The 21,829-nt window shown below is 47.0% G+C and overlaps 1 protein-coding gene across 2 annotated transcripts; it reads left to right on the top strand.

Moving 5' to 3' along the window:
- The first annotated feature begins 2,842 nt into the window (after positions 1-2,842).
- Positions 2,843-18,125, top strand: REST (RE1 silencing transcription factor). Of its 2 annotated transcripts, none has more exons than XM_084516902.1 (4): positions 2,843-3,095; positions 3,916-4,823; positions 9,656-9,739; positions 12,763-18,125. In XM_084516902.1, exons 2-4 carry the CDS (start codon positions 3,923-3,925, stop codon positions 14,463-14,465), a joined length of 2,688 nt encoding a protein of 895 aa, XP_084373028.1. In that variant the 5' UTR covers positions 2,843-3,095; positions 3,916-3,922; the 3' UTR covers positions 14,466-18,125. The 2 variants fall into 2 exon arrangements, with proteins under 2 accessions (XP_084373028.1, XP_084373027.1); XM_084516901.1 differs by having other exon boundaries at positions 2,844-3,095; positions 3,913-4,823.
- The last annotated feature ends 3,704 nt before the right edge of the window (positions 18,126-21,829 follow it).

The following is a 21,829-nucleotide window of genomic DNA, read 5'->3' as shown; positions in this document are numbered from 1 at the left end:
AAATACTTGCTGCAGCCACTTCCGTGTGCCGCTAAGATTTCTTGGGGTGCACATGTGGGGATTTTGGAAGGCACTGGAGAACTAACAGCACTTGACTGCTGGAGCAGCCAGTGAGCCGTGTAACTTGAGTTTCGATCTATAAATCTGAGGGGGCAGCCACTAGAGTTAAGGGGGCTTGTGAATGGCTCGGACTTGACTTGGGGGCTATACTCTGAGCTCAAAGGAGCTTTTCACTGGGGAACAAATCTTTTGTGTTGGTCTGGGAATAAGGAGAGCATTGACCAAAGTACTATATGCAAATAAGGCAAGTTCTCTAGGAACAGGGGTAGAGAACAGCTGTATCTAATGAAAGCTGGACAAAAAGTTGGGCTATATTTTTTGGGAGCCAAGTAGTCTGAGCCGGTCACATCGATGCCTTTTGGAAGGGCAAAGTTTTGTTCTAAATCCATCCTCCCGTTTGCTCAGATTTCTTTGTCTAAAGTGGAGATCAGATACCTGTCACCCAACCATTCCTCTTAAAAGCAGGAGAAACTATTCTGGGAGCAGTTAAACAAGAGAAATACACTTGGAGGTTTCAAGTGTGATGCGTTTACGAAGGACCTAAACTTAAGATTTTAGAGCAACCATCACATCCACAAATCCGTAACATTTACTGCATTACAGACTTCCTCGTCTGGATGAAGAAAATGACAGTCAGGTAGTTGCAGGGGTTGCTCAGATGAGTTTGCCCTTAGGAACCAGAAATACATAAGCAGAACTAGGGCCGTTTGGGGAGATTTGCAGGCATGGTTGGCCTGTGACTGCCAGTGAACAATTATAGGAAGAGTGATAAGAGATCCTATTTGTGTATTTTCCTCACAACTTGTCATCAGACACTGAAAAAAAGATGCAGAGAGCTGGCTCATGCCTGACACAGTCATGCTTTAAACTGAAGTGTGGTGTTGCATGCATGCTGCATGTGTGTGGGCAAGGAGGGTGGAAATGCACGTTCTGTGTACACTGCACGTCTGTTTAGAGAAGGGGGAATTGTTTTATCTCTCACCATCTGTAACTGTATTCATCACACTTTCAGAATGAGCCCTAAAACCTACCTATTTGTATAAATATTTTTATTTTTATGTACTTCCATGGACTTGGATTCAGAAAAGAGAGAGAAGCATGTGTCTTCCCTCAAAGAGTTAACAAGCAGGGGTCTGGACCCGCTGCCTGGTACTCGCAGCACCTGTACAAAGCCCCCGTGACTTCAGTGAAACAGGGCTGAACAAGCAGACCTTTCTGCCTGCTGGAAGTGCTCCTGGAAGGGATGGAGACAAGGGGGGGGGATGATGTCTGGCTGCCCGGATCAGGTTGCACTGCCAGATTCTGCTGAGAGGAGATTAAATTAAACGCCGTACAGTTGCTTTGAAGCTGAACCCTTCCAACCCTACTTTAAAGCGCTCAGTGGACTGGTTCAATCATACCATCTACTGACAGGGGTTAGGAAAAAAAAAGAAAAAAAGAAAAAAAGCAGTTTTCAAAACCCAGCGAACAAAACAAGAGGCGTGCAAAATCCCTCAGCCACCAGTGGGAGACGCTTCATAATTTTCCACAGCTTGGCATAGCATGAGGCGGTCTGGGAGCATCAGCACCGACTGGGCTCAGCCGGGATGAAATTCATCTTGGGATAAAGAGTGAAACGGAATGGATCAGGGATGCTCTTTGGATACCTTATTTAAATGCCTGACAAACCTTTATGCGTCTGGCATAATTCAGGCGAGTCCTGGCATATTTTGACTTCTCTGATGATTTTTGTATCTAGGAAAGCTGACATTTGCTTTTGGCTTTTCTTGAGGGGTTTCTACCAGTTTCTGCCAGCTGGGGACTCGGCCCCCTTTTATGCACAACATGCAGTGGTGCAGCAAAGCATGCACAGAGCTGGTGAAGAGGAAAAGAAGAGGGTTTTTGTAGCTTCATGAAGCACTCTACTGCTTGAAGATTTGGGATTTATGAATCAGTTCTATCTAAACCATTCCACCCAGGGCGAGCTGCTCTTCCTGCACTCCTTGTTATGGCTGAGGTCAACTGCATGAAGTTCAACAAGGCCAAGTGCCGGGTCCTGCACCTGGGGTGCAATAACCCCAAGCAGAGCTACAGGCTGGGAGAGGAATGGTTGGAGAGCTGCCAGGCAGAGAAGGACCTGGGAGTGATGGTGGATAGTCGGCTGAATATGAGCCAGCAGTGTGCTCAGGTGGCCAAGAAGGCCAACGGCATCCTGGCTTGTATCAGGAACAGTGTGACCAGCAGGGCGAGGGAGGTGATCGTCCCCCTGTACTCAGCTCTGGTGAGGCCGCACCTCGAGTACTGTGTTCAGTTTTGGGCCCCTCGCTACAAGAAGGACATGGAGGTGCTTGAGCGGGTGCAGAGAAGGGCGACGAAGCTGGTGAGGGGCCTGGAGAACAAGTCCTACGAGGAGCGGCTGAGGGAGCTGGGCTTGTTCAGCCTGGAGAAGAGGAGGCTCAGGGGCGACCTTATTGCTCTCTATAGGTACCTCAAGGGAGGCTGTAGCGAGGTGGGGGTTGGCCTGTTCTCCCACGTGCCTGGTGACAGGACGAGGGGGAATGGGCTTAAGTTGAGCCAGGGGAGTTTTAGGTTAGATGTTAGGAAGAACTTCTTTACTGAAAGGGTTGTGAGGCACTGGAACAGGCTGCCCAGGGAAGTGGTGGAGTCACCATCCCTGGAAGTCTTCAAAAGACGTTTAGATGTAGAGCTTAGGGATATGGTTTAGTGGGGACTGTTAGCGTTAGGTCAGAGGTGATGATCTTGAGGTCTCTTCCAACCTAGAAATTCTGTGATTCTGTGTGATTCTGTGAAAACCTGGCGAGCTGTAGGGCTGGGAAGAGCCCTCCAGAGCCGACGGGAGGCCGGGCCGAGCCGTGCCGTGCCGTGCCGGGGCGGGGCGGGGCGGCGCCGCCGCTGCGCGCTGTGTGCTGGAATGCGCCTCCCGCCGCCAGCAGCGCCCGCTCGGCCCCGCGCCGCGCCGCGCCCCGCAGCAGCAGCAGCAGCGGCAGGAGCAGGAGGAGCAGCAGCAGCGGCAGCCCCGCGGCCCCGAGCCGCCGGTGAGTGCGGCGGAGCCCCGGGGAAAGCAGCGAGCGCAGCCGGGCAGAGCCGAGCCGAGCCGAGAGGCGCTGTCCAGGGCTGATCGGCGGGGCGGGGGCGGCCGGGCCCGGCCGGGCCGAGAAGGGAAATGGGAAGGAAGGGAATGAAGGGAAGGGAAGGGGGGGGGGATCAGCACCACGGCTAAGGAGCCGCCGCCTGCACCGCGCCGGGGCTGGGCGGAGGAAGGGCAGCGCCCCGCGGCCCCGGGAGGCGGCGATCGGCCGCGGTGACCTTGCCCCGGAGCCGAGCCCTGGTTTTGTGTTTTTTTTTTTTTTTCTTTCTTTCTTTTTTTTTTTTTTTTTTTGGGGGGGGGGGGGTGAAGGAGGAAGCGGAGCCCTCGCCTCGCCTCCGTGCCGGTTCCACGGCGAGGCTCCCACCCCCCCCCCTCTTCCTCCCTCTTCCTCCCTCTTCCTCCTCCTCCTCCTCCTCCTCGCCTCCTTCCACCCCCCGGCGGCGGGGAGGGCCGCTTTGTGTGGGCAGGCAGAAAATGGCCGCATGCCTGGCTGGGAGGGAGGGAGGGGAGCGGGGAGGGAAGGAAGGGAAGGGAAAGAGGGAGGGAAGGAGGACGGGGGGGGAGGGCTGCGGCGGGGCACGGCTCCCCCGGCCGCCTCCCGGCTGCACCCCCGGGGGGCTCCTCGGCTGGGAGGGGGGGCGCAGGGGGAGCCCCCCCCAGCCCCCAGAGGGTGGCTTTGTGCGTGTTTTTTTTTGTTTTTTTTTTTTTGATTTTTTTTTTTGCCCAGGTGCTCACCGCTGTTGCTTTTCTTCCTTCCCCCGCAGCAGCGCTGCTATGGCCACGCAGGTGCTGGGGCAGGCCGGGGGGAGCAGCCTGTTCCCCGGCGGGGCCAACCTGGGCATGGCGCTGCCCGGAGACATGTACGACCTGCACGAGCTGTCCAAAGCCGAGCTGGCGGCTCCCCAGCTCATCATGCTGGCCAACGTGGCCCTGACCGGAGAGGTGAACGGCAACTGCTGCGACTACCTGGTCGGGGAGGAGAGGCAGATGGCGGAGCTGACGACGGTGGGGGACAGCAACTTCTCCGACAGCGATGGGGAGGGTATGGAAGACCCCCAGCCTGAGCAGAGCGACCGGGAGGCACCCGAAAATGTGGAGCTGAGCCCTCTTGAAGTGCCCAGCGTGGAAAACGAAGGGCCGGTTGCTTGCCCCGCTCCCGAGGCTCCTAGTGCGGACAAAGAGGCCCCGTTGGAGGCACCGGGTACTCCAGAAAGCACGGAGGACAAGTGTAAGAGCCTCAAGAGCAAGCCGTTTCGTTGTAAGCCTTGCCAGTACGAGGCAGAGTCCGAAGAGGAGTTTGTGCATCACATCAGGGTTCACAGCGCTAAGAAATTCTTCGTGGAAGAAAGTGCGGAAAAGCAGGCCCAGGTCAAGGAGTCCGATTCCTGCACCACCGAAGAGGTGGATTTCTCCAAGGGCCCGATCCGTTGTGATCGGTGTGGCTATAACACTAACAGATACGATCACTATCTGGCTCACCTGAAGCACCACAACAAAGCCGGAGAAAACGAGAGAGTCTACAAGTGTACCATATGCACTTATACTACTGTCAGTGAATATCACTGGAAGAAACACCTAAGAAATCACTTTCCTAGGAAAGTGTATACCTGCTCGCAGTGCTCCTACTTTTCAGACAGGAAAAACAACTATATTCAACATATTAGAACTCACACAGGTAAGCCTTTAATCTTCTTTTTTTTTTTTTTTTTTAATGTAAGCTTGGTAAGTACTGTGAAACTGAACGGATGAAGCAAACCAAGATTCTTCTCTTTGCAGAGCTTGTTCCACCCTTGTAAGGCTTTCTTGTTGTACTTGGTGCTACCAGGCTGTAGCCTGTGACATGGGGGTTGGGTTTGAGCTCCAGTCTGCAATTTTAAGAAGGCCCTGACATCTCTCAATGTCAGGAGCCCACAGGGAGGTGAAGAGCATCCTGTTTATTAATTGTGGACAACTTTTTTGAAGAGGGCAAAGTGTGCGTGTGATGATTGCCAGGGTCTGCAAGGCCCTGATGTTTTGTGAGAACAAAACAAGCAGGTTGACAAAAGATGCCTAAATCACATAGCTGGTTTTGAAAACCGTGGCTTGAGACCAAGCTGAAACTTGACTAAGTTGTGAGTAGAAGAAAGATGATGCACACATGCAAAAGTGCTCTCTCCTATCTACAAAGTCATAGTAAATGTTGAGTAGTGTTCGTAGGCAATAAATTTCCCTTAATGGCCCTTACTTTTTTTCTAAGGTCTGCATCACTGCAGTAGCCAAAAGTAGATGCATACTAATGTTGGCCTACAGGGAGCCCTCAAGTGAGATTTTGGCTTGTTTTCATGTCTTCTCCCAGTGTCAGTTTGTAATCTCCAGGAAAAGTATGAGGCCCCTTTCAGCTCTGATTTATACCAAATGGATTCAGAGGGCCTTCAGTCGTGCAGCTGTGTGAGCTGGGGCTGCAGCTGATTAGGAAATACCTTGCTTTGTATCACAGAGCCTCCGCAGCCCCTGACGTGGGAAGTGCTGAAGTGCAGCCAAACTTGAGACTCCTTTCTGACTAAAGGCTGCGGTCTGAGAGGGGATGTCGCAGCCACATCCTCTTCTTAGGGCAGCGAGGTACAAGCGCTTTGCCTCCTGATGCCTTCCGTGGGCAGGGAGGGGCCATTCATACTTTACTTGCAGGTTTTTCGGAGAGCAGCCTTGCTAACTAGCTTCTGGTGTGATGTCCTGGCCCGGTTCCCTTTGCTGGAGGTGAACAAAAACACTTGTCGAGTTGTTTCTTCGAAGTTACATTTCACACTGCTGACACGAGTGGCTTTGAGGCTTCTGCTTAGTTTTCTGCAGCTGCCTGGAAGGGGAGGGCTGCACGCTTGAGACCTTGGAGCTGGGCCTGAGCCGAGGTGTGGTGGAGCACTGGGGAGCAGTTTGGGCTCACGAGCGTGCCTTAGGGGCTGCTCTGACAAAGGGTCTGCAGGGGCTCCTCTGATTTTTGATACATTAAGGCATGCTACTCTCTTAACAATAGCTGTGAGACGTTGTTTAAAGGAGATCAGTCTTGTCTAAATATTTTTTCCCAAACAAGTAAACAAAGGTTATTTTAGGAGGTGTTAGGAAAATGGTACGTTTTGTCCTCCAGAGTGTTTTCATTTATATGTATTGTGGGAGATAACAGGAAAGAGACCAGGTAAAACTGACCAAATGTAGGAGAAACCTAAATAAATCATCCCAGGAATTCATTGCCAAGTGTGAGCTCATGCTGTGGTGCCTGTTCTACATATGTCTCGACTTTGAATTCATCCCTGCTCGTGTTTGTGTGACATCAGGTTCCCACTCTGATCTCTGAAAGCCCTCATTGAGTTTTAGGGGAACTAACCCTGAATGCATGCTTGAGGAAGCACCTTGTTATCACTGCAGCTGGAGAAGGAAGGCAGCAGAGGGTGATGGCAGCAACTGTAGAGCTGGGAAACTCTCTGCAAGCTCTGAGAACTGCAATCTTAAAGAAAATCAGTGACGGAAACTATTCAATACAATCCTAATTTCCCAGAGCTGCAGGCAGAGTTCTCTGAAGGTGACAGTTTTCAGCAGACAAGTGCTGCTGTTTTTTCATGACTGGTGAGCTGTATTAAAAAAAAACAAAAAAGAAAAAGGCAAGTTAAACTATGTAGAATATTGTCCAATTCCCTTTTTCTCCTTTAAAAGTATTTTGGTTTGGTTTGTCATGTCCTTTCATTGTTTTAATTAAGCTGAAGAAGAATAATTATGATTTTATGATTTCAGCACTTTTTAGTTCGCTCTGGTAGCTACTCTCTTTGCTAGCTGAAAGCTAGCACATGCAGATCTTTCTGCCAGTTCTCACCTGATTAAAAATCTTTCAAATAAGTGGATTCCTTTGTAAACGTTGTAAGTTTTGTTGTGTATTGTTTGCAATAACAGTTTTTATAGATTCAGCTTACCAAAATGGCAGCGAAATATCCCTCTCTTCATCCCCAAGTTTGTTTTCTGCTGGGTAGTGAACTGAAGTGGCTTAATGAGGGTGCACACAAATAACAGAGAGGGGAAGAGGGCTGCAGGCAAGGGCAGTGCGTGGTGGAGGAAGCATCTGACCTCAGGAAAGCAGGTGGGTGTTACCTGCTCGCCTTGTGCTTGCATCTCTGTGGAAAAGCAGGCGTGTGTGAATCTGTCCTGGACTAAAAACTAAAAACTGTGGGACAGGCTGCTGGCAAATGGGAGGGACCTTGGGCAGAGGGTGGTTTAAGGATCCTGCAGCAGGTCATAAGCTTGTCTGCTGGGAAAGCTACCCCTGGAAGAGCCTGGTGTCTGGAGGAGATCAAGGCCATCCCTTCCTCTGCTGGTGGGGTAAAAAGGACCCCATGTGTCAGGGACAAAGCCACCTAGACTCATTTGTGCTCATTAGATATATTAGAGCAAGTTTAGACTCGATTTACCCCCCCTCAGGTACTTCCTCCTGCTGATCCTGGAACTGTATTAAGTGCAAGACAGAATGCAGTTATTTTATTTTATTTTATTTTATTTTATTTTACTTTATTTTATTTTATTTTATTTTATTTTATTTTATTTTATTTTATTTTATTTTATTTTATTTTATTTTATTTTATTTTATTTTATTTTATTTTTCCATTTTACTTACCAGAAACTATTTCTAGGAGCCTTAACCAAAACTCATTTACAGGGCTATATAAAAAATGTGCCTTCTTCAGGCAGTCCCAGTGTTCGGTGCCTAGCTTCGAGCTGCTGTACTTTTATTTTGTTTGCTGTAGGAGATCTCTCTTGCTTGCCACACTGTACTGGCAGTTTGATGGAAGCAATTTTGTTTCAAGCAGAGCTTTTAGGAGCACAGGAAGAAAAGCTTTAGTGAGGAGGTGATCTCAAACCTGTTCACTGAGGTCGTTCTGCCTGTTCATTTGTGTAGAGTTGAGTGTCTGCTTCGGCTTTTGCCAGCTCGGGGTTTATTCTCTGAGTGTCTCGTAGAGGGTTTTTTGGTGGCCTGTTTGCATACAGCGAGCTTGTAAAATAACATTTGGTGAATAGGACTTTATAAAACAACCCTTGTAGCTTGGCATAAAGGCTCACTGCAAGCCCCAACCATTTCTGTATGCCAAAAGCCCTACCCCTCCCTTGTTCGTGACTTAACCTTGTCTTAACTGGAAATTTGGGAGGGGAGACGGGGTTGTGTGGTGCGGGAGGCTGTGATTGTTAGGGTGAATTCGTGTTGAAGTTGCTGATACAAACGAGTGGTAATCCAAATGATTTAATGGGAGGAAGGAAGGGGGATGGGATTTGTCTGCATTACCACGACTGCTCCTACTGCTGATTCATCACAGACCAGCAGTGGAGCCTCACGTCGGATCCTAGCAGCTGGAGGTCTTTGCTGCTACAGGTAAAACTACGCTCTGAAAGCGAAGGCATAGGCTGTGTACAGGGCTTCTGCTCCCGCCTGGATCTCAGTGGTTTGGGGAGGACGTTGGCTGTATGCTTTGATTGATGTAGCAAAGTGCTGCGGTGTAATGCTGACTATGCCCTGAGTAGTGTTACAGCTGAGAATATCCTTTTCCCTTCCCAGCATTACTGCCGTCCCCTCTTAGGCGTATCTGCTCTAAACTAAAAAGTGTTTCCACAACGTGCAGTGGAGACAAAGCAGCCTACATCTCTGGGATGTGCTGGCAGTTTGAGGCAAAAAATAAAAATAAAAAATTGGGTCTTACGTGGACCTGCCTAATGCATGTTATTTCTAAATCTGCCGGCCTTTATTTTGGGCTTGTCTTCACTTGAAAAGGATTTTCCAAGTGTACTGGTAGCTACACAAGCTAACTCTCTCGTGGAGGCCTAATTTATGGCAGGCTAGTTTCCATCAGTTCTCCAGAAACAAAAACTGCAGGTGGAGGAATTTGAGTCTTCAAAGTGCTGCTGCTGTGCTCGAGCTGTTGCTAGCAGTTTCGCTGAGCAAGGCATTGTGCTTGTCCACGTTCCAGCCAATTTCACTTTGCCAATAAAAGTTCGCTGGTATGTCCCAGTCCCTTGCACTTGGGAAAATGCTGTTCTGGGATGTGGGGGCAGTTTCTCTCCACCCTTAATCCACATTGAACGTGGAGGTTTCAGGTAAGGCGTTACAGGAAGCAAAAATGTGCCTGGCTTTTTACACGGTCTGTATCTTCTGTGTGTCTTTGGGCTGATGACAGAAAACACTGTAGAAAAATCAGCTCTGGTGGCTTATGATTTCCTCAGGGTGGCTGTCCTGATCCCCTTCTGCCTGAGGTTACTGTCCGACTCTAATACTCTGTCCCGTCATTGCAGTCCCACGTTCATAAGGCATGACACATCTGCTGGCTCAGCTCAGGCACATGCTTCTCGCCCTGACCCTTTTCTGAGCGATAACGTGTCTTGAAATGCAGCTGGGGGGTTCTGTGACAGCCTGGCACGGATGGTTTGGGAACCAAGTATGGGAACCAGCTGCGTGTCAGTAACTAATCGCTGGTGTTTTTGTTCCCTTCTGTTCTGTTTTCGCAGGAGAGCGGCCCTATCAATGCGCCATGTGTCCCTACTCCAGCTCTCAGAAGACCCATCTAACCAGGCACATGCGCACCCACTCAGGTTGGTAAGGGGGTGGCGGTGGCAGCAGCATGCCTCAGGAAAAGGGGGTGGCTCTGGATGAGACGAGGTGCTCATCTCGTCCAGGATAGCCTGAGCTTTAGCTGCTGGTTTTAACAGAGAAAGCTGTCCTTACCTGCTAAAAAAAAAATAAATACTGCCATTCATATATGAATGATATGGGAATATATATTTTTTTCTTTCCCTTCACTATCCAAGATGTATTCTGAGGTTCATAGGAGTGCTGTAGTAGTCTTAGTCTAGTAGTAAATACAACATTGCAATGATGTAGGAACAAATTCTTGCCCTCTGTCTGCTGCAATACCTCAGTTCAAATCAGTGAAGCTGGGAGAGGTTTGATTAGCTGAGAAGCTCCCCTGTGATGTTTGTGATCTCATCGCATCGAGGAGCTCCGAGGAAACCCTCAGTTTTTGCTTAGTGTTACAAAAAGATTCAAAGCAGTGCCTGCTTCTGGCACAGGGGAGAAATGAGCAAACTCAGGAGTTTTTTTTTTACAAATGATGATTCAGTCTTGTGGCACTACGGGGCAGAATTAGCAATTTTCACTAGCATTTATTTTCCATCATTGATCACAAAGCTGCGGTGTTAAAAAACATCTGTTCTCTTGTGAATCTTTTTGTTTTGTTTTGTTTTTGAATAAAATAGCAGCATTTTTTTCTGAGCTCTTACTCTGCAGTCATGCTAAACGCAAGCACAGGTGTACTTAGTGACCTTTTTAGGGTAGCTGAGGTAGATGCTTTGGGTTTGCTAAAATCTGAATTGACCAACCCTAGATGAATTCCCATCCCTGGCAAACAGTAATAAAAGCCTCGTGAACAGTAGCTGTTTTGATTTCAATAGCTGACACCAGAAGGCGTTTTTAACTGTTGTGGGATGGGGGTTTGCACCCACTGAAAATAGCCAGCTTAAAAATGACGTGCCAGTATTTTGGTTTTGAGAATTTTTCAATTGAATTCTTTCAGAAACAAAACCAACCAACCAAACAATTTTTTTTAACTCAACCTCTGGGCTAAATGTGAATTTGCAAATGGTTTGGTCAAAACTTACTGAGCCCAGAAACTATTTCCTGAACATCCTCTTCTCCCCTTGTCTGTGCAGAGAAGTCTGAAATGCAAAGGGGGACAAGGAGTGGGATTTGCCCTTGGTCATTGAGTTGAAGGTCTGGGAAGGAGGGCATGAGCAGTGCTGACAGGAATGGGATTGCACATAGGAGATTGCTCTCGGGGTTTTTTTATTAACAGCTGTCATAACTTCTGTTGCCCATCTTGCCTTGCCCCCTTGTCCAGGCCTTTCTGTGGCAACTTCTGAGCAACTTCCAGATTCTTGCAGTTCAAAAGCTGGACTTTTAGGGCAAACCAGTGCTGATTTTAACTACCTTCAAGTGTAAGGCAGTGAAGTGCAGTACTTTATAGTCTGCTGCACTGCTTTAGCTGTCTTAGCCACCTTAGTGGCTAAGTGATCCACTTGCACAGGAACGTTGGATGTGGTAGAGGTGCCAGACACAAGCTTTCTGTGTACAGTGTGTGCGTTACCTGTTGGATCTGGCTTTCCAACATTTCTGAGCACTCTGTGTGGTTGGAACAGCTTGTTGTAACGCATGTAAGAGCGGGACTTCTTGTCCTCACTGTCTATAACGTGAAGCTGATGTATGCAGGGTAGGTGAATAAGGTCCACCCTTGGCAGGAGTATGCCCAGTGAAGCACCTCAAGGTTAAGCTCGTGGAAAAGGTCACTGGGAGTCGAGGAGGAGGTTAGAGGAAGGAAAGAAGATGGGCTGGATCAAACCAATCCTTCGTTAAATAACAAGGAGATGCTGCAGGCAGAAATGAAGTGTTCTAGCCTCCTCAGCAAGCGTCACCAGCCCTGCTTGCCGGGGAGGCAGCACAACCTGTTGCAGTCCGTGTGGCTGACACACAAATGGACAGCGCAGTCACAGCGACGTGGCGTTAATTGCAGGCTGCTCTGCTCTCCTGAGTCATGGGGCTTCCGAGGAGCAGCATGAATCGGGGCAGTGGGCTGGAGGGATGGCACAAGTACTATTGTACCATGGACGTAAGGGCCTGGGGTGGCTTCTCAGTGTGCCTTCGAAGTGGCATGCACTAGTTCTGCAGGTCAGTTTTGAGATGGTTTAGAGCCCGAGAGCATCCCGAGTTCCTCAGCTGAATTTGCCTGTGTACAAATATTCTCAGAGTATTTTTGTATCGATTTATTGCGCTGAAAGTGTTTTTCCTGCGTGCTTTGATGTGTAAATGGAAAGCCAGTTGGGCTGCAGCAGCGTGTGCTAAACCTAACATTTCAAAAACACTTATGCAAGAGTAACTCCAGAAATGTAAATGCAGGTTTCAGTAGTAACGCCATGGCTTTAGAATGCCTAGGATTGCCTTGCCAAGAGTAGCCCGCAGCCAGCACGTCGTGTTTGAAACATAAACTCCAGCAAACTGAGCTATCAGAGGCCAAGATCAGCTAAGCAGGGTGCTTCTCTCACAGGCGTTGGTTTTTGCTAGCTTATTTTCCCTTACTTCTTTTCTCAATGCAAGCATGAAGTACGCTAACTCTGTGTAAAGTTGGACTTTTTGAAACGTTTGTGTGAAACTGCTATTCATCCAATGTTGCATTTCGTTTTTCTACAATGCATTCAATGGACCAGTTGGGTATGGATTCCATTTGCTAATATTACTGTAGAGGGATCTCTGCCGGTATGTATGCATAGCCAGAACCCGTGACGTTGTTACTGCTTGTTTGGTTGTGGATCCCTTTCCTCCCAATCCTTGCCCCTCCTCTCTTTTTTTTTTTTTTGAATTTTGTATATCGTTTTTGGTGTCTTGTGGATGTGTTTGTGACTTGTGGATTTCCTATGTTGGTAGTGTTTAATTTTAAAGGCGCATGGATCATTTTGTTTGCCTTTTTGAGTTCCGTATCTCCGTGCCTGTATTAGCACAATGCCGTTTCCTTTCCACCCCCGTGCTCAATAATCATCATCGTTCCCTTCCGCCCTTCCTTCCTTAGGTGAGAAGCCATTCAAATGTGACCAGTGCAGCTACGTGGCCTCAAACCAGCACGAAGTGACTCGACATGCGCGGCAGGTTCACAACGGGCCGAAGCCTCTGACTTGCCCACACTGTGACTACAAAACAGCCGACCGCAGCAATTTCAAAAAGCATGTTGAGCTCCACGTCAACCCGCGCCAGTTTCTCTGCCCTGTCTGTGACTACGCGGCGTCTAAAAAATGCAACCTGCAGTACCACATCAAATCCAGGCACCCCGACTGTTCAGACATCACCATGGATGTCTCCAAGGTGAAGCTACGGACTAAAAAGAGCGAGGCGGACTTTGCCGAGGGCGTTAACGACAAGGCGGAGAAGGAGCAAACGAAGGGGGAGGCAGCCGCAAAGAAAGCGGAGAAAACTGTGAAAGTGGAGAAAAAAGAGAATTTAGCAAAGGAAAAGAAGCCGGCAACCAGTGTTTCGCCAGGCCAGGTGACAACCAGAAGTCGGAAATCAGCTTCAGAAAACAAGGAGGTGGATATTAAAACTGAGAAAAATGCTGAGAAAGCATGTAAAACAAAGAAGATCAAAAGAAAGGCAGAGGCAGAAGTGAATTCCTCAAAGCAAGAGCCTGCAAATGACACCTCAGCAGTAACAAAAAAGAAAAAGAAAGTGGAAACTAAGCCCAAAGACTACCAGGAAGCTCAAAAAAATGATGCACCGGAGGAGGAGCCTAAAAAGCAAAATTCCTGCCTTAAGAAAAACAAAAAAAAGAAAGCTCTGAAAAACAAGCACAGCAGGAAAAGCAGTCGACCTGATCAGGAGAAGATGGAGGAAGAGGAGATGCCAGACGAATGTCCTCTTAGAGAAGAAGACGGGGGTGTGAAGCCTGACGGTCTGAGCGACGACCAGGTAAAGGAGCAAGATCCTGCTGGCCCAGCATCATCATCAGGTGATGGTGGTGGTCACGCTCACGAGGGGGAGAGCGTCAGTGCTGAAGGAGGTTCTGCACAGGAGCCAGGACAGCTTTGTCTGGCAGAGCAGGATGCAAATGCAGACGGTGAGGTGAAGGATCAAGACATGCCTGCTGCAGCAGAGGAGAGCAAAGACGCCGACTGTGAAAAAGAGGAGAGAAAGGTGGATATGGAGGAAAACGCTTCCTCTGAAGAATGTCCTCAGGAGGCGTCTTCTGAACACACGTCGGATGAGCCCATGGACGCGTTACCAGATCTGGAGCCTGAGAAGGAGCCAGAGGAAACCTGCGTGGCAGAAACTGTGAGTAACCCTGACCCGATGGACCTGACTAAGGCACGCCTGCCGGCGACAGAGCCCACGGGAGATGCCGTGCCAGCACCTGCACCCCCAGAAGGGTGCGTGCAGAGCCCTACGGTAGCGCTGGCCTTACCGTCTCCGGGTAACGCAGCAGGGAATGAATCTCAGGAAATGGAGGAGGATGAGGGCATCCACAGCCACGAAGGCAGCGACATCAGCGACAACATATCGGAAGGAAGCGATGATTCGGGGTTGAATGGCGCTCACTCTGTGCCAGAGGAAGCCAGCCCTAAGGCGTCAGAGGGAGCTGCAGACAGCACCGTGGTCAGGGAGAACTATGTGTGCATTTTCTGTGACCGCTCGTTTAGAAAGGAGGGCGAGTACAGCAAGCACCTCAATCGCCACTTGGTCAATGTATATTATCTCGAGAAGGCGACAAAAGGGCAGGAGTAGAATTAAATAGTTGTGGTTTTGGGGTATGTGTATCTTTTGTAAGATCTTATGTAGCTCGTGTACAGATGCTGTAGATTTTTTTTTTTTTTTTTAAGCATGGGTTGCTTTAGAGTCTGCGTTGGGATTTATTTTTCAGTTGAAAATATTTTTGACGACTTTTTATGTAATGAACTCATTAACTGTTGGATCTCCTCGTTAGAGAAGGCAGGTAGGGCGTATGAGGCCGTGTCCCGTAAAGTCTGTCTGCTTCTAGTCCGTTAGCTTATGCAGTTATTTTATAAATAGAATTTTAGGAACAGGACTGTAGCAACTCATACACAAGTTGGATGTTTATAGAGCCGCTGACAGTTGCTTTTTGTTCTAGCAGCCAACTCATCTCTTTCCCCTCTCCTCTGCCTTTGTTTCAGTTCTTCGTAATGTCTCTGGACGTTCAAAGTGGTAAAAACTACTCCATGTTTTTTCTACCAGGGTGATAGCTTCTATTACATAAAAGAGCACTTTGTAAAAACAAATCAAAGTTGGCTAGCGATGAACGTGACTGTTGGAGATAATTATAATTGTGAGTGTACATTTCAGATCCCCGAAGTGTGAACAGTGAGCCAAAATTTGGGGTTAGTCCTTCCAACTTTTGATTGGAGAACCTGTCTTGATTAATGTCTTATTAACTATGATACATACTTGGCTCCGCTGTGGGGAAGTAAATTCGTTATTTTTAATTTTCTGCTTTTTTTTTTGTGCTTTAAAGGCTTAAAATATTGCACATTGTTTTTGTTTTTACCTATGCAGTTTAATCCTTTAGAAATAGCGCTTGTGCAGTACGTGTACACTTTATATATGCATGTTTGGTTTTGTTTGTGTAGCCATTTTTATTTCAAAACATTCAGATTCGTTGCTTACCATGGGCCAGTTTTTTTTTTTTTTTTTGTGATTCTCTTTACTGCATATTTTTCTTGTTTTCGTGGGGTATTGCTACTTGTGCATGAAATTATGAATTGTTTGGTTATATATTTTTGACTAGCTTTAAAATTTTATAGCTGTTGAGCAAAAGGATACCAGTGCAGTTTCAAAACACTATTTTACATTTTTTTTCATAGAAATGCCACTTCTGGTATTTTTAATATGTATCCAGAAGAAAAAATTCTAATTTGGGATCACCAGACAGGGCAATACGTGCTCTCAGTGGAAACGTCTGCAAGTTCTGCAAAGTCCAGCTGATCTTTTTTTTTCCTTTTTAATTTCCACAATGGACAGCAGTCAAACTTCATGAACTTAAAAAAAAAAAAACACAAAAACAAACAAACAAAAATGTAGCACTGATATAAGTATGGTTCATCAAAATCTAATGCCTCACCAAAAACAAACAAACAAGCAAAACCCACAAAGATAACTGGTAAGCAACAAACCTGGTATTAAAACTTGTAGGAATTCCTGCTCCTTATTCATTCAAGTTGCGTTTAGTAAAACCATCCTGCTTCCATGCAGAGGGAGAAACACATAAGATTGTGATCTTAGGTCTGTATGCAAGAACCATCACTGCAGGAGTTCTTAATTCTAAGCAGATTTCTCTTCTGGTGCACAGAAACATGCAAGAGATTGCATGCCTGCTGCTTGTAGTAGTAAAATGTGAACAAAATCCAAATAAGCAGGGAAAGCACAAAACACTCCCATCTGCAGAACACCACTGTTAGCTCCCTTTTCAGCTGGAGCAGTTGGGGGTAGCTTCTTGTCAACTCCAAAGAAGCAAATTTGGAGGCAGGTGTTTGGAGAGGAGAGATCAATCAGTATTAATGTGTTTTATGACCTAAAATGTTCTGGACTATACCCCATTTTGCTCTGCCTGTCCCTATGTCAGCTTCCCCTCCAAGCAAACCCTCTTGAATGAATAGAGAACAACAATGCTTACGTTGCTTCTCCTTTTGGGAGAGATTGGTATAATAGGAGGCCAAAGATTTGAGAGGGAGGACATCCCTCGTGGCAGAAATAAGTTGTATAGTGAGATTTTGTTTGCTTAGATAGCATTCAATCCTTACCTTGGCTGTGACAATCAGTGTCAACTAAAGATCACGTTGCAACTATATTTATGTTAAACATTAAGAAAATAAACCTAGATGAATTGTTTTCCTAGACAACCAGTTGTGATAGTCTTAGATATTTTTTTTTCCCCAGTGATATATAATGTTGCCACCATTTGTGAGCAATGTGAACAGATGCTGGGAATTCCAGTACTGTGTAGAGATTTTATAGCTCCCCTCTGGCATTTGCCATCTTCTGAGAGACTTCAAGGACTTCAGCTATGTTCAGATAAACTTGTGGACTGGCGTGATAGTTTTTTTTTTTTTGTTAATTTTAAAGGAAAATATGGTGTAGACTGACTTGAAATCTCTCTTTATGAGATAAAAAAGTGTGTTTTTTTGAGATACTCCTCTGGACATTTCTGGGAAGTGGTCAAGGTTTTAATGCGTGATCTACCAAGAACTCTTTGAAGACAATGGTGCTTCTGTTAAGCAGTGTTTCATCACAAGATCTTCTTAATATTTCAATATTAAGAAGAAAAGTCTATTTGAGACCCTTACCAGCAATGTCCTAAGATGCCTACTGTTGGTACGTAGCTGTGTTGGAATTATCTGCTTGGTGAAGGCCAAGATTTGGGAGTATGTTAATTAAAGCAGCAAAGATTTTACTGTGTCATGTGTATCTAAAATGTTAGAAATGTCTAATATTGAATATTTGATGTGGAGTGTATGAATTAGGTAACCTACCACACGTGGGGGTTTTGCATTGCTGTATCTCCTTTTTAAACAACGACTTCTGTCTCTTTCAATATTCTTAAATTATTCTGTGTCAGTTTGACCAATACTAGCAATTTCTTTTTGTCTTGATGATGATAACCTGCACGAGTGTTCAATTCATGGCCGCAGGGAGTAGCACCAGGACAGCTCTGCACTGCCGGTCCTTGGCTGAGCAGCAAACACGGTGTGTGGGGTTTTTGCCTGTGTGGATCCTCCGTACACTCAAAGTAACTGCCCTAAGAAACGATCCAGAAGTGGATTGCACTCATAATCCAATGTTTTGGGATTTTGGTGGTCTAGGCTGAAACTTCATTTATTGAAAAAAAGGTTTGACAACTGACAGGCCAGTTAAGATGTGGTAGCGTCATTAATTTCAACAGACTTAGATTCAACAGATGTAGCTGAAAAGTATTAACCAAATTCAAGTTTTCTTGAATGGCAGTTCTGTAGATATGTGGCATACGTACAATATTAACAGAATCCGAATAGCTTATGGAATTATTTTATGTGTACATATACTTCCTCCCTCTAAAATTATACTAGCTAACAAACGTTTGTAAGCTGGCACGGAAATGTGTTTGTGATGTTTGGTTGCACCATGTTTGATGCTTTTACAGTGCAATACTTGTATTCTCTGAATTAAACCAAAGGTAATTTTTTTTCATGCTCTTTCTACTGTAGTGCATGACAGCCTTTTCTACGTTTTTAATAGATGTAAAACAAGCCAGATCGTACATCCTGTTTTTACTTAAGACATGTATAAGTCTTTTGTCCAAAATGTAGTGTAAAGTTAAACTAAATTGCATTATATTAACCCGTACAAGTGTATTTTCCTAAGCATAGTTATGATTAAATAAACTTTATTAAGGAACTTGCAGCTTCTATCTACTACTTATTAGTTAATAGCTATCAGAGATGTTTTTAACTGACGGCAGAAGCAATGCAAGCATCATTGCATCTTTAAGCCATCAGGACAGAATGATGTGGGGAGCCAGGATATAGCTGCCAAGTGCATATATGTGCAGACTTGATTGCAGAAGGGGACTGTGGCTCCAGAAATATGTTCTTTTTCCATTTAATTGTATTAATTTCTCTGCTCACTCCAGTTAAAGCGAAGCACAAAGTGAGAGATGCAGACAAGGTTCAAACGTAATGCTGGGCCTGTGTGAGTTCAACTTGATGGAAGTTGCAGATCTGAATTTCAGGTTTAATGCTGGTGGCAGTTCCTCTTGTGTTCCCAGCGGATGTGTGGTTCTGATGATTTGGGGAATTCCTAGCAGATTTATAAAAATGAGGTCACCTGTCTTCCCCATGGCTATGGTACTGGCTGTACAGGGATAATGGAAACGTCTTGAGAGCTGTGGAGCCTGATGTATTTTGTATCTCTGATGCTAACCTGTCTTCCAAGGCCTGGCCGTGCTGACCTGGTACTAACATGGGACTCTTCTTCTTTGCCATGGGAACCAAGGCAAGTGATGCTTGATTAAATTGTGGGGATAGTTTTATACACAGTTGATTCAGCTTTGAACAATTTGGGGTGCTCCGCAAAGCACAAGAGGTGAGTGTTCATGTTTGCTGATTGATTGTTTTCTTGTATGCATCTTCTCTCATTCCCCCAAGGGTGGTGGTCTTAGTCTGTCAATGAAAATTTGGGTTTCAGGTAATGCTGAAGCACCAAAGAGCAGGGGGCACTGCTGCTACAGGACATGGCCTTGGAGGGTGCATGATGGAGGGGCTTGGACCAGGTAAGGGGCACGTTTTGGCTTGCAACTCTTAAAGTCTTGTAGGTAATGTGTGTAGTTTATCATAAGGGGGGTGTGTAAGGACAGGGAGCAGGCGTGGTACCCAATCCTAATAACGAGCTGCAAGAGAGGTGGCCTTGAGAGTGTGACACAGAGATGGAGGGGTACTTCTGTGCCTCTCCGCCTGTGCTGTGTGAGTTAATTATTTCAGACAGGATCAATAGAGGAGGCCCTGCCTTTTACATGACCAGCTCATGCTGTTTCCCCTCCCGAAAGAGTCAAAATCAGGTGAAATCTCAGAAAGTAGGTTGCCAATGTGAGAAACAATTTTCCCTTACGCCTATAGCCAGGTCATCCTTCACCCAGCTTCTTGCACTAGGCTGAAAACTTGCTGCTTGATGCTAAGTTGTGCACCACAAGTGCAAGGCCGTGTGGTACCAAGGCAGCGTGTGACCTCGATGAAATACAAAGCTCACGATTTTGGCTTGGTATCTTTTTGTTTCTTTGTGTTGGTTTCATATGTAAGTAGTTAGCACTTGCAGCACGGATCTGCAGCACAGCACACGCTCCTGTCTAACACACGTGCAGCGCAGCACGTCTGCCTGCCCCCAGTCCAGCCTTGCTCTTTGCACTGTTTTTTCAGCATGCCTGAGCCCTGCAGTCATGGAGCAAAACTGAAAAGAGGGCTGAGCTGGAGAACCTGTTTTTTATAAAGAGCTTACACTTTTTTCCTCCCCTTTCTGTGCTATTCTTTCCAAAAAGCATTTCAAGCCCTGCTCAGAGCTGTCCAGAGTAACCCTGTTGGTTTGAGGTTCCCGTCTCCCCTGTCCCCCTTTCTTGGTTTAGGGCTGCACGGTGAGGCTCGGTTGGGAACGTGAGGCACAGACTAACTAAAATTTCTGGCCACAGCCACACCGAGGCACCCAGTCTCTGAAATGTGATGTTCCTACCATCTCGTTATCCTTGAGCAGCTGGTGAAGAGCACTCTGGTGTTCCAGGCTGCTGTGAGCCCACCTTCACAGGCACAGCTCTGCCACCAGGGGGATGGAGAGGGCAAGTCAGTGCCCACAGGGCACCTCGGTCTCTGTCCTGAGCGGTGCTGGACAAGCACCAGCAGTTTGTCTACAAGGTCTGTGAAATCAGCCACTGGTGAAGAGAATTTACAGGTAGTTTCATGTAATTCACGACTTGTAAATAAAAAATCAGGAAGCAGATGCTTGAAACTTCTGAGCCATTGGGATCCCAGCCCAGTGCACCTCTTCCACGTTAAGGGCTATTCTGGGGGCATTAACAGCGAGCAAAAACCTCAAGGTGACATTTGCAGGGCATTTTGTTCTTCTCTTGTCGTGAAAAGCAGCAGCTTTTTTTTTTTCCTAGGTTGGAGGTACCTGGCTGTGGTACATGGCTGCTTTATTTTTATTTATTTATTTCAGTACTCCAGCAAACAGAGCTGTCCTGCTGATAATGCACTTTGAAGATTTCCTCAACTTTCTGGAGTATTTCTAAGTGATTGCACCCAGCTCCGTGAAGGTGAGACCCTCCCAGAAGGTTCAGCCTTCCCAGCCCTGCCCTTACGCCTCATTTTTGCACAGAGACTCCAGCTCCATTTGCTTTTGGCTCCCGTGGTAAGATTAAATTAGCTGTTGTTGTCCACAGACACGTTAAAAATCGTCTTGCCTTTCAGGCTGTCTGGCACTGGTGTAAAACAGACACGAGCTATCCCTCTGAGAAGTGTTCCTGAGTAGATCCTCAGCTTCAGTGTAATCCAGCCCTCCGAGCTCATTAAAGGTATTTCTGTGCTTTCATCAAGGCACTAATTGCTTCCACATTAAACCTGCACGCTGAGGTTTAACATTTGCCAGGAGCACACGTTTTTGTTCCCAGCTGGGGCTGTGGCTAGCTGTCTGCTGCTCTTGTGATCCGTGGAGTCAGTAGGTGGGCAGGGGCTCTGCCAAAGCACAGAATACCCCCACGACTTCCAGACCTCGTGCTGCCCCACGTGCATGTCTCAGGAAGCACCAAATGACCCTACACATCCTCATGTTGGCAGCAAGATTTTTCTCCTAGATGCAGCCCTAGCACCTGCTACACCAAACACAGCTCACCTGCGTTTCTTCACGTCTAACTTCATGGCTGAGAACCCGTGCTGTAACAGAGAAAGGTCTTCCAGTTTACTCTTTCTGCATTTGCTGTTTGTCTTCTGTATCGTGTCTTTCCCAGGCTTACAGCAGCAGAGGAATGTTACAGGAGGTGCCTGCTTTGTATTTGTCGAGCTGGTTTTAACAGACCACAGCCAGACCCTTCTCCTGACCTCCAGGTCAGCTGGAGGACCCCAGCTGATAACCCAGCAAAATGAAGAGTTGCTGCCAGGTGAGGCATTTTCCTGTTTTTGCTCATGCCATTACCAGAAAAAGTGGGGCCAGCAGGGCCAGGGAAGTGATTGTCCCCTCTCTACTTGGCGTGGGTGAGACCGTACCTTGTGTTTGGTTCTGGGCCCCTCACTACGAGGACACTGAGGTCAGAGCATTAATTCAGAGAAGGGCAACAAAGCTGGTGAAGGGGCTAGTGAAAAAGACATAGGGGGGCACAGAATCACATAAATAGTTGAAGAGGGTGCAAAGAGAACAGAGCCAGGTTCTTTTTAGTCATGCCCAGTGACTGGATGAGAAGCAACAGGCACAAACACAAGTTCCCTGTGGAGAACTGGAGGCAGACCACAGGTCAGAGCACCTGCCGGTGGTGACAAACAGGCTGCAGGAAGGCGTGCAAGTTCATCATCACTGGTGAGGATCAAGCTGGACTAACAGGACAGCAGGAGACATGGCCCACTCAG

The sequence above is a fragment of the Aythya ferina genome, assembly GCF_964211825.1.
Source record: "Aythya ferina genome assembly, chromosome: 4".
Taxonomy (NCBI): domain Eukaryota; kingdom Metazoa; phylum Chordata; class Aves; order Anseriformes; family Anatidae; genus Aythya; species Aythya ferina.
Note: the sequence above shows the minus strand (reverse complement) of the source record. Positions and strands in the feature narration are given on the sequence as shown.